We start from the raw sequence: 12742 nt of genomic DNA on the forward strand, positions 1-12742 counted from the left end.
GGATGAGGCCAATTACCGGACTTAATCTATCATTACGTCCCCGTTCCGATCGGCTGATAGTCAAATGAGTTAAGCGATGGCTGAAGAGCTCCGAGTCCGCCACCGGGTGCCAGAAGTGGTTGTTTAAATTTAAAAGAAAACAACTAAAAGAGAGAAGAGAGAGGGGGGAAACACTTTGATTTCCTTGCAACGCGGACTTGGAGAAGCTGTGCGGCGGACATGATGTGCAGAGTGGCGGATTTTACGCGCAGAAAGCCGCTGGGTGCGTTTGATTTCGGATTACTGTGACACACTGGCTGTGTAGTTTTCAGGGGGAGATTTTTTTTAAGGAGTCTGCTTCCCTCTCGCTCCTGTTCGCTGCTGTCCTCCAGGACTCCAGAGTCGCGGAGATCCCATGCAGTCGCCAAGGTTGGTTCGAGACTAAATTTTACTCCTTATTTCTCATATTAGGCAGGAATGTGATCAGTTGTGTGCTGCTCAGCCCTGTAATGTGTCTTGTCTTCCTATCATCCTGCCCGGAGTGTTTGGATTTCAGCAGATTTAATAACCTGATCCTTTTTCCAGTGTCACACAAGAAAAAACTAGGAGAAAACTGAATTTTGAAATGCACCAGACCCCCCACCAAAAAAAAAAAAAAATGCATCTACACGCCTCATTACTTCTAAATTATTGGACAACTGGGAGTAAAACTATTAATCACAATTTTATATGTTATTTTGTCTGGATTTAGCAGTTACTCCCGACTAAAAATACCCTTGAGGCCACTTTAATCCAACATGCAGCCAATGATGATCTTAACGGTGCTACAGGACAAATGCGCCTGTCGGATGCAGATTTTTCACCTTTTAAATCCCAACTGCGTGACAGCTACCTGTAATTAGACCAATAACCGAGCTGTCCACAAAGCTCAAATTTAATGACAGGTTTGGTTGTCCTCGTAACGCCATGTGCGTCTGTGTCATGATTTGAGGTTTCATATCAGAGCTCATAACAAGCGCCATCTGTTGGAAAAGAGGATCAGTCCCTGTGGCTGTGGAGATAAAGATAAATGGACAGAGATATGTTGGCCTGTGCAACCAGTTTAACGCTGCACACAAAAGAGATGGAGCAGCTTGTTATTTAGATTACACAGGGAGGATTTAAAAAAAACTGTCTGCTGTAATTCCCCCAGCAACCTGGTTTGACAGGTGATATCAGAGATTTAAGCAGCACATCATAAAGCCATTATGCTGGATTTATGGAGATGTTTTATTGTTATATTGTGTCACCGCTACCTGTTACAGCATGTGGACGACAGGGTCTCCCGGATAAATATGTCCTCATTTATATGACGGAACATGGTGGTGGTTAAAAAGCAAAAAATTTGAGCTGTAGATAAAAACATAACTAAGCTAAGCAATTCGATGATCAGTGTGTTGACTCGGAGAGGTGGTGACTAGAAAAGACATGTCCTAACCTCATTTTGATTGATTATTTTATTAGTGATTTATCGATTAATCAATAAAATGTCAGAAGTTTCTTCCTATTTCCCCACCCAGGAAATACACCAGACCCCAAAGAGGTTCAATTTCAGTGAGAGATTTAAGAGCCTCTTTGATAAATAATTTAACTAATCAAACTGGAAGCAATCAAATTAGCTGATACTAATACTGTAATTTATTATTCTGGTATTCTAGCAGAAACAATTAGTGATTCAGAATAAGGAATACATGGGGTCGTTTTGGACAAAGAAATAGAGCTGTGACTTTTTATTGATATTTACGAACCCTCTGTGACATAACTGGTTTCTCATTCACTTTTAATAGTAATAACTGAATCCCTTAATGAAGCTGGATAACAACAGATAACTATCATTCATGCTTGTTCTCCATAAATGGATCATAAAAATGACTAGTTGGCTAAAGCACTGACAACAACAATAATTTCCTCTATTTGTTTTGTTGTTCAAATAGTGCAAAAACATCTTCACATAATGAGAGTAGATGGTTGATATGGATGTTGTAGGTTAGTCTGCAACAGGTGATGTATGTGCAGCATCTGTTTTTCAGATCTGGTGCATTTTGCAGATTGATCACTGGGCTGCTTCTGCCCAGCAGCTGACCGACATCTGATTAAGACAAGCTGCATCAAACCCTTCAGAGTGCTGCTGAACAGCTTCATTCCTCTGCTGCAGCCACGCTACAATCCAAAAATATTCCACAATTCATCAAAACATCTCATTCCTTCCTTTCAGATGTGAATGCTCGGTATATTAGGTTTGGAAGTAACTCTGCACGGGGGCCACCCTTGTTGAAAACATGTGTAGGCTCGGACCTCTTTGTACATGAACATATCCATCACCCGCAAGAGGGACAGCAACCACAAAGACAATCAGCGCTCTGTGGAAAAATACTGTACAGCCAGCCACAACCTGAGCAAGATGGTACATATTTTGGTGTAAATGAAATGCTCCACTAATGTGTCATCAGCACAATTCAAAGCTAATCAAAAAGAGGAGCAGATCAACACCTGCACTTCTTGTCATTTGGAGAAATGCTTTTAAATCCACCGAACCAACATGGAGGAAATGCTCACTGCAACGAGGGGCTGCTTGTTCTCATTTCAGTGAAGTAATTAAGTACGGTAGTAAAATGCCATCAAAATTCTTACAATCAGGTGGGGCTCACTGTAAGTTTGAGTACCTCATGCCCGGGTGCTTTAAATGACTTGTGCTGGGTAAACTATGGCCGCTGTGATATCAAAGAACTGCGGTGTTTCCACACTGTTTCGCTCTCTCTCTTTTTTTAAGTCATTTAACAACCTGAGGATGAGTTTACATCATATAATTACAGGCACATTACACATAGCGGATGGTTAAATGCTTATTTTGAAGTTAATGCCTTGAAACATGGTTGTAAGAAGATAACATTTGCAATAACAAATACTGTGCAATTTGTTTTTCACCCTCCTAGTAATTGTTTTTAAAATTATGGCTTATGGCTGAATTGTATGGCTGAATACATGGAGTTAGGTAACATTTTAGTAAAGTACGCTATTAAATGATTCAACTTTTTGTCAGTATACAGATATTGATCCTCAAGCTAAGATAATCTCCAAACATTCACTCGTTCCACTATGTTAAACACGATCAGTTTAATGGTTTTCCTTGTTATGTGTACCAGGAACCCAATTATCTTTGGATCAACTCAGGGTCTGGGAATCTGTGATGGGGATTTTTCCCTAGATTAAAAACCACAATGGAGAAATTAGGAAGCAAATCAGTGAGATGAACCCACAATTACATGTATGCTTTATCATTTTGACCCAACTTTTCACTCAATCCTGGGTATTTGTGGTAATGAGAACATCTTGTTCAATAATACCTTTGCACATTGCCCACAGTGGGCTATGTTGGGTGGAAGGGTTGTAGCAAGCATTTTAAGGTGATGCAAATGATGTATAGTTTTTCGAGAAGTGATATGAAGAAAAAAAACTGATGATTGTTCGTATTGTTGGTGGTTTTCCTCTTGTTAATCTGCCCACACACGCTCTGTGGAGGCATGACACAGTTTTCATTTCAAGCCTTTAAACGGTGCGGTTGTTGTTGTGATCTTATAACAAATCAGATCTTTCTTTTATATGGCGGTGTGGACTACCACTTTGTGGGTCATGAAAAGTCGGTCGTCGTCTAACAAGTCTGCACACTGAGGTGTAATTTGAGTCTCGCAGAAAGGTGGGGGTTTAAGGGCGAAACGGGCAGCCGTGATTGGTTCAGCTTGTCCGATGGCCCGCAGAGGCTTCGCCTCCTCGGCACTCCCTAAAAGGAAGGATAGCTCGGCTGCCTGCCTGCTTGGAGCTGTTTCAGCTAGCTGCCTAACTTCTACCGACGAGAGGAACAAAACAGCCTCTTACCAGGCGGTGATGAGAAGACGGGACCCCCAGCTTCAGACCGTTTTCATGGACTTTCTAGTGTTTTCTTAGCGAAGGCTTGGCGAGTTGAGCTAACTGTCCTCCACTGTTTTTTGTCCTTAATGCGACCAGGGAGAGGAGTACAGTGCGAGCCCGAGCTGGATGGATGGTTATGGGGGAAAGAGGGAGACCCTCGGCGCTTGAAGTGTGCAGAGTCCTCGCCGTGCTTTTCTCACTCTTCCCCTCTGGTAAGAATTTTTTTTTTTTTTTGTCCGTTTTCGTTTTCTTCCTTTTTCCTTTTAGACCCAACAAGCGCGTTTTACGCCAACACACACGGTTTATATGACTTCACGTAACTGTTAATCACAGTGCTAGCAAACTCCAGAAGTTATTAGCATTGATTTTTCTCCACCTTGGCGTCCAAAGTTGCCTGATTTATATACTTTTTATTTGCCGAAATATTGTATTTTGTATCATTGTTATTATTGAACCACTTGTTTTTATTTTTCAAAAAAAAGTGACGTTTTAGCGGGAATCCGAAAACTAGTATGAAAGCTTATAATAGTCCTTATCGTTTAGTTAAAAATCCACCAAACTCTATACAAAAAGTGACTAAAATCTAGAGAATTGCAGCGAAGCGTTTACTTTGTACGTTTATAATTGTTTTTAATTTGAAAATATTAATTTTTCATAGTTATTTATTGTTAGAAATCTTGACATTTAAAAATAACATTTTGCCAGGTATTAGTTTTGAGACAAAAACCACTGAAAGGTCTTCCCGGAGCTGCATGCGGCTCTCCAAAAGTGTTTTGTTGGGGGATGGGACGGGTCTCGGGGTTTTGGCTCCTTCAAAGTGTTTTTTCAAGCCGAGAACTGCACCGTAGAAGCCAAATAATGTATCTTATTAACTATATATTTGTGTGACTGCAGTCAGTCACTTTTTCAGCTCACTTAGCGCAAAGCCTAATCGGTTTTCTTCTTTGATCACATGTCGTTACACAACAAAGTGATAATACGCTGATAGCTGAGATCAAGATTAGTTTATTGCCATCTTGATAAGTGGATGGGTGGTGTGGACGCTTTGAGTTGTTTAAAGTTTGACTTCAAAGTGCTGGTAGTCCACCCCCCGGAAACCTCTCACAGCCAGTTCAAATAAATAAATGCTTTATTAATCGAAGGTGATAGTATTCAAACATGGTGTTGCAATGATTCATCCTGGGAAATGTTAAAGTAGCATTGGTGCAAAAGTTCGCCGGATATTGCAACAAAGCTGGAGACCCCAGAGGAGTAGTGTTATTAATCGGTTATCGTGTAGATTAGTATCCCTAATCGAGTTTTTACCTGTGCATATGAAGAAAGAGAAATGGAAACAACTGGATGTGAAAGGGAAGTGAAGCGAAGCTACCTTCTTTCCAGGCTTCGCTTTTGTTTGTGGCTACATCATATAAAATGTATATATTGGATGAAAATTACATCTAATGTTATTGTAATTGTTATTAATTCTATAGATTGTTTTTTTTTTTTTTATCATTTACAGTATAGTATGCACAAAGAAAATGGTTAACTTAAGGAGGAACAACAGTAGCCTTTTGGATAGAGAGTGTGCTTTAAAGTGTCATGTTTCTAGATGACTTTATTACTTTTGCTCCAACTGGATGTTGTTCCTCTCTGACAGTGAGCCTGCAGTGCAAGATCCTCAAGTGCAACTCTGAATTTTGGGCCTCCACCTCAAACTCTGGACCGGAGGAGGAGTTTTGCACGGCTCTGCGGGCGTACAACAGCTGTGTACGTCGGACTGCACGTACCTGCAGGGGTGACTTGACATATCACTCTGCACAGCATGGCATAGAGGACCTAATGAGCCAGCACAACTGCTCCAAGGAAGGACCGACTTCCCATCCACGTACCCGGACGCCGCTTCCTCCAGCACCCCCGCCGGTTATGAATGACAGCCAAGAACGCTCCGATGGCCCGGAAGTGTGCCACTATGAGCGCAGTCTTCCACGCAACACGGCGCCACCTAACTATACCCACTGTGGCTTTTTTGGAGACCCACACCTCCGAACCTTTGGCGACGACTTCCAGACATGTAAGGTGGAAGGAGCCTGGCCGCTCATCCATAACAAATACTTGTCCGTCCAGGTGACCAACACTCCCGTAGTACCAGGCTCTTTCGCCACCGCCACAAGCAAGGTGAGACCCTCTGTTGTTCCTGTGTATGACTGCAGCACTAGCTGATTGGCTAAGGCTTTGAATATATGTCTTGATGCATGCTCATCCAGGTAAGAAAATCCCAAAAAGTTGAATTTGTTCTGGACGTAGCGTTTTCAGTGGCAGAAACATTTCGTCACTCATCCAAGTGACTTCTTCAGTCTCAGCTGACTGCAGGTTTCCCCAACCTTATAAACAGCACATTTGCATAATGACTGAAACTAGCACCACTGACAAACAATGATTGCATTATTCATCAGTGGCGCTAGTTTTTTCTTTCTGAATCCAGTCAGTCCGCTTGCATCTGAGTGATGTAAATTCCATTATCCAAGAGGGTCCATGTGCCAGTTTTTTGTGACAGTGCAGAGTACCCCACAGAGACTGCACTGGATGCACTACAGCTAACTGCAGTGGATTGTTATCGAGGCTTAATGCCGAACTGATCATCCTTAATCAAGCTAATGTTTATTTTTCCACAAAATGTGCTGTACTAAGTATTCTAGAAGGGATTCTGTTCTGTGTTACTAAAAATACACTAAAAGCTACACAGAGGAGAACAGGAGGGCAAGATGTCTGACACAGGAATGGTATACAATCATCCAGTCACTTTTCAAAATAAAAGACCCTGTGCAGACTAAATGCTGTGCTGCTGAAAGTGTGTTTTGAAGAAGTTCAAAGGATGCTATGTGTGTTGCATCGCTGGGATGAGCCAACAGTCAGTCAGCTAGGGCCACTGTTAACAATTAAAGGGCCATTTACACATTCCTAAGAAGTTGTTCAAAATTTGGTGAACAATTTTTGGTTGATGCGCAGTTAAGAAAAGGACTCTTGTCTGTGTTGTGTTACCTCCGTAATTAAAGGGGGGGGAGCGCAATCAACAATTTCTATTATCATTGACTCAATTAAGTAGCAAAAATGTGCTGGGTACAGCTTTTAAAATGGGAAGCACTGCCTGGTTCTGTATAAATATATGGTATGTAAGGATTTGGACTGTCAAGCAAAACTGGGTTTTGTAGCATTCTCTGTAGGTGAATTGAAAAGGTGTTTTAAGATAATAATTTGTTGATCCTTGCAATATTGCTTGTAGGGTTTCATAAATGTTAGTACAAATTAACCAGCTGCACATATGTGTCTGTGTGAAGAGCTGGGATGATTTCCTTTTGTTGACATATACATGGGCAGCTGCAGAGACCGCAGGTGTGTAGATGTTCTTACTGCCCTGCTTTCTTATCTGCTTGGGGAACATGTTACATACACGTGCATTAGATCAGCATTACAGGAAGACCTGCAGGTCCTTTTTGAAGAGATGGGTTATTTATTTATTTATCTTTATTTTTTTCCCCCTCTACACATTATTGCACATAAGATTGCCATATACAGGTGTAATAGCAAATGCCATGTGTTCTGAAAGGTGCTGTGGGCCTGTGTTCCTGTCACACTGTGGATCCTGCTTATTTGGATGAGTTCTAAATTAGGATATGAGGAAGCTCGATCCAGCAAATCTCAAAGGGCTCCATGAGCTTTATCAAAATCTTTTGATACTTAAAATCAAGATCTTTGATAAAGCTTATCAAGATCTTTGAGATTTGTTGGGCTGGGCTTCTTCATCTCATAGATCTTGATAAGCTTTATGAATCATATGTTAGTATTAAAACAGCTGTGCTTTGTCGCATGTGAAGCTTCATTCTCTGTTGAGCTTAGTCTGATGTTTGGGTTTCTTATTGTAGCACACAGTGAGCACAGAACTGCAGATTATTTTGTCCACATTATGAGATATTTTCTTTCAGATTTATCAGCAGTGCACAAGTCATTATTGATGTTTTGTTGAATAGTGAATTGGTTAGTTTGGATAGCCGCCCCTAAAATGGTCAAACTGGAGGCCATAACATAGGAGTTGGCCTAGACTTGGCAATGCTCCAGCACCATTTGGTTGAGGACCTGAGTCGTTTGCTGAGGATCATAGCTGAAGTACTCAGACTGAGGTATAAGAGGACTTTGTCCCTAATCACATTTTTAGAAACTATAATTTTCTGTAATCAAGGTTTCTAATCATACTCTATTAAGCATTTGTGGGGGGGTTTAGCTTTTAAAGTAATTGCATTTTTGTACTGCTATTCTTGGAAGCAAATGAGACGGCTTTTTAAAGATCATGATTCTGGACAAAGGGAAAACAAAGCAGCAGCCAATGCCACCTGTGCAAACAAGGCCCTTCTGGTTAAAGATCTGCATTAGCAGAGCTCCGTGTTGGTACATAGCTCTCGCTACAGCAAATAAAACTGTCTGGTTATTTCCATCTTCATACCAGTAGATAAGGCAGGCCTTTTTCTTTTGTTTGCTTTTATTAAACATTTAAGAAGGAAACTGGGAAAAAGCAGAAGTTATTGTGGCTCGGATAAAGGAAATTGAAAGAGGGAGAGAGAGAGAGCTGGTGCAGCAGATAAATTGTCAAGCTTAAAGAGTATACTGTGGACCCCCACCCTGTGTCCCCTGTCTCAAACGAGCAGACATCCCAGTTCCTAGGCCGTCCATGTTCACACAAAGGCTCATTGGTGTCCTGATGAAACCAAGCTTACAGAGTCCTGGCCAGTCTCACTTAATTAGCTGCAGAGTATATCGCTGTGTCCTGGCCCGACACCACTCCATGGAGCATAGTTCTGGGGGTTCACAGGCAGGTTTTTCAGTACTATGAATGGATCGTCTTTGTGTCTGCAAACTGAGGCCTGATTTTTACATGGCCGAGACTTGTGTTTTTTGAAGGCGTTTGCCTTGGCCTCCCTCATGTTGAGCCAGCCCTGAAATGTGACTCTTAAGTGGGGCGTTGTGGTAGATTGCACAAACTTGTTCTTAATGCAAAAGTATAAGCACTTCCCATTTTCATTCCGATGTTTACATTTACTGCAGTTTACTAGGATTTAGTATGTGAGTAGGTAGGGAAATGGTCACTGATAACTTCCTGAGAATCGTAAAAGTTGACCGTAAAATGAATGTTGAATATTGATGCAATTTCTTTCTCCATTCTGCAGCTGACGATCATCTTTAAGAACTTCCAGGAATGTGTGGACCAGAAGATGTACCACGCAGAGACAGACGAGCTGCCGGCTGCGTTTGCAGACGGCTCAAAGAACGGAGGCGACCGCTACGGAGCGAACACTCTGCGTGTGGTGGAGAAGGTTGCCGGGCAGCATGTGGAGATTCAGGCGAGATACATCGGAACAACCATCGTAGTCCGGCAGGTAGGCCGCTACCTAACCTTTGCCGTGCGGATGCCGGAAGAAGTTGTGAACTCAGTGGAGGAAGGTGACAACCAGGACTTGTACCTGTGTCTTCACGGTTGTCCTGCCAACCAGCGCATCGACTTTAGGAACTTCAGAGCTCGAGCGGCGGAGGCCCAAAGCGTCAGCAGGACCAGGAGCAGCACCGGTGCCAACGGCTTTACCTACCAGTCTGCAAAGACCAAGTGCAAAGAGCGGCTTCCAGTGGAGGATCTCTATTTCCATTCTTGCGTGTTCGACCTCCTCTCGTCCGGAGACATAAACTTCACCATGGCAGCCTACTACGCTTTTGAGGATGTTAAAATGCTCCATTCAAATAGCAAAAGATACCACATCTTTGAAAAGGCTGCCGAAATGAATAGTGCAGAACAGAAGGGCAGAAATGTACTTTCAGTCTTCCTCATCAACCTCCTCGCTGTGTTATTGTGGACAGTCTGTCTATAGCGTCTTTACAACAGTGTCCTCGTGGTGTGTCTGTCAAGGAGCATTAGAGCACCATCGCTGCGTCCTACATCGGCTCCTCTCTGCTCTGGTTCTGTGACTTGACAGGTAGCTTGCAAGTAGGTCATTCCCGACCCAAGTCTCATTTTAGTGCTATTGTCGTGTCTTGACGTCAGCTTAATGACAGGACGAGCTCAGCGTTCTCCCACCTATCATCACACGTATTCAGCTGCTTCATTGGATTGGTCTTTGAAGAGGGCAGCGGTGAGAGAGCCCAGCTACTGCTGAGCTCAGGATATCCACCTGGGATTAAATCCCACATTCTCAATGGGGCCTGCATACCTATGGGAAGCTGGACAAGATGATCTTTTGCAGAAAGAGGAGTTTGCTGTTCCTCCCTCCTCTGACCCCCCCCACCCCCCCCCCCCTTCATTGGTGCCAAGCCAGTGAAGCTCTATGGCTCATGTGGCAAAACGAGAGGACCTGACAGGGGCTTTTGTTAACCTTAGGCCAGAAGCAGCTCTATGTTTGATTAGTTTCCAGCTTTGGAAAAGCCGGAGCCTTTTGGAAGAAACACTCAGCCAAAAGGATGTCAGAGCAGTGTCTCCAGTTGTCTGCTGTGGAGATTAATGGGTCATATGTTAGGTTGTGTGTGTGCGTTAGTACAATATGTGTGCCGAATTCAGCATCTGTGGTTAATTTTGTGTTTGTGCGTGCAGCAGTTTCCAGACAACAAACCTCCAGCGGGAGAACTCCATTCCCATGTCTTTGTGTTGCACCTAAAATTTCAGAAATAGAAAAAGATGAAGCGCTCGAGTTCATCTAGTGGACTCTTTATCAGCCAAGTAGCAAATTCCAAAAAGGGAACTCAAAAATAGTCATCTGCACGTCATTTTTCACTGTCATGCAACCTTTTCCCCTCCTTTTGAGCCGTCACACAACACGCTGACGTGTGGATCAGACAGCGTTTGTACTTTTAGGTCGGTTATGTGAATGTAGCGAAGAAGGTTTAGAAGTGCAAACTTGTTTAAGGGCACTTAAAGCGTTTACAGAAGGTCGAGCAGCCAATCAAAGCCCGACACCTCCTCGAGAGCATTTTGTGAATTTGAATCTCCGTTTAAGCGTCGGTGGTGTAGATGCCGTTAGTACTCGCTGTAAAGACATCACCTCTAGTCAGTTGAGCATTTTTATAGACTACCAGCGTGCTGAGCTGACTGTGGCTTAGTGAGTAAACGATAAGCATATGTCTGTAGACGTGATTTCATGGCTTAAGTCATTGCCAAAGAACAAGCCCTTGTGCCAACATTTTTCCAAACAGCTGAATTTTCATCTTTCAGTCCTTTAAAAACAGTTTGCGACTCCTGTGTATATAACTCGTGTTTGTGGGTGAATTACAGTAACACGTACTGTAAAGGCAGCATTGGTTTCTGTTACTGCAGTCTCACTTTTTGCTTTTTCTTGTTTCACAATAAAGCTTCGAGGTTTCCAGCTGAACTTTGGCTCTCAGCTGCAGTATCTGTTAGTGTGCAAGTCCTCCCCCGTAGGTCCCGTTACCGCTGGGGCAGTTTAATGGTCATTTATCTTTTTTTACACTGAAGTATTTGGCAGGCCTTACTACTGCTATTTGGAATATGTATCAGTGCAGTTTGACGGCAACAAAAAAGGAAAAAAAAAAACGCATACAAAAAACTGATGATTGTAATGTTGAATCTTGTGTTGATAGATGTAATTTGTGTTTGTGTGTTTCACAGTAAATGGTTCTACATGTGTAATGTGAGACTGTACATGGTTTTTGTGTATTGTTGAGTTTAAATTTGTATATTACCTGTTGTGTTTTGAATTTATCACTCCAGTTTTTTGTACACAAGATGTTTCAGTGAATGTGAACTTTTGTTTTTCTTTAATTTGAAAAGGGATTTTTCTTTTGTCTTTTTGCAAAAACATGAACGCCATAGAACCGATTAGTCTTTACTGAGTACAGCGTACACATCGGTCTGTGTAGCAGTGATAAACGTTAGTTGTTTAGTATCAAACAAGACTGCCCACCTTACCCACAGAAGAGATTGTTGCAAAGTATTTTTTTGGGGCGTTCATGTTTTTGAGTTTAAAGCACTTTATGTTTTCTTTGACATTTAGCTCTTTTGTTTGACTTGTAAGGGTTTAAAAAATACAAAAAAAGCTGAATGGGGGGAAATGCCAGAAAGATCAAACTGTGTTGTAAATGTGATCCCACATGCCAGCTGTTTGTAATGTAAATTATTTATTAAATAAAAGGAAGATGTCTCGTTTATCAGCTCTCCTTTTGTCCTGTGTGGTGTGAGTTTGAAAGCATTTTTTGAAAACCACCCCGTGTGGGTTTTCTGCCTACACTTTGCAGTGCTTGACTGCCCCCTGCTGTAGATATGAGCAAATGTTAAAATGTTGTTTTGTTTTTTTTGTTGTTTTTGTTTGTTTGTTTTTAAAGAAGTTTTAAGTTTTGACTTTGGAGTTAAAAATTGATATTAAAAATGGGATTTATGAGCTTTATATAGTTAAAATGTAAACACAGTTAAATGTAAAAGTGAAGTTTCAGGTGTATCGACAATTTATAGAGAAAAGCATAATAAATAATCTAGAATTGACAATTTACTGAACATCCTATGCAGACAGAGTAGGAGGAACGAGTAGGAGGAACGTCCAAACTTCATACAGAAGTCTCAAGGCCAGAATCAGTCTGCTGCAAATTAAATAAAATGTGAGGTCAAAATGTCCATAAAACATGTCTTTCTGACCCAGAGGAGGGAGGAACAGCAAACTCCTCTTTCTGCAAAAGATCATCTTGTCCTTGCGGTGGTCACCAGAAAGCTCCAGGCAGAATTTGAGTAGGTATGGACATCAATGTGATGCCGAAATTTTATTATCCTGTTTGGAAGAGCCAAATGAATCTAAAA

General features: G+C 41.9%; 1 protein-coding gene across 1 annotated transcript; it reads left to right on the forward strand.

Annotated features, from left to right (window-relative positions):
- The first annotated feature begins 305 nt into the window (after positions 1 to 305).
- rgma (repulsive guidance molecule BMP co-receptor a) lies at positions 306 to 10221 on the forward strand. Its single transcript, XM_085357398.1, has 4 exons — positions 306 to 408; positions 4021 to 4136; positions 5564 to 6081; positions 9123 to 10221. Exons 1-4 carry the CDS (start codon positions 395 to 397, stop codon positions 9813 to 9815), a joined length of 1341 nt encoding a protein of 446 aa, XP_085213524.1. The 5' UTR covers positions 306 to 394; the 3' UTR covers positions 9816 to 10221.
- The last annotated feature ends 2521 nt before the right edge of the window (positions 10222 to 12742 follow it).

This window comes from Diplotaxodon limnothrissa, linkage group LG7 (genome assembly GCF_057381915.1).
Source record: "Diplotaxodon limnothrissa isolate DT_005_m linkage group LG7, D_limnothrissa_male_GT1.1, whole genome shotgun sequence".
In the NCBI taxonomy this organism is placed as follows: Eukaryota; Metazoa; Chordata; class Actinopteri; order Cichliformes; family Cichlidae; genus Diplotaxodon; species Diplotaxodon limnothrissa.

What these genes read in the sequence shown, in the direction of transcription:
- rgma (XM_085357398.1), top strand. An exon ending in TTTCTCACTCTTCCCCTCTG is followed by an intron (nt 4,137 to 5,563) that starts GTAAGAATTTTT and finishes CCTCTCTGACAG; the next exon opens with TGAGCCTGCAGTGCAAGATC. An exon ending in TCGCCACCGCCACAAGCAAG is followed by an intron (nt 6,082 to 9,122) that starts GTGAGACCCTCT and finishes TCCATTCTGCAG; the next exon opens with CTGACGATCATCTTTAAGAA.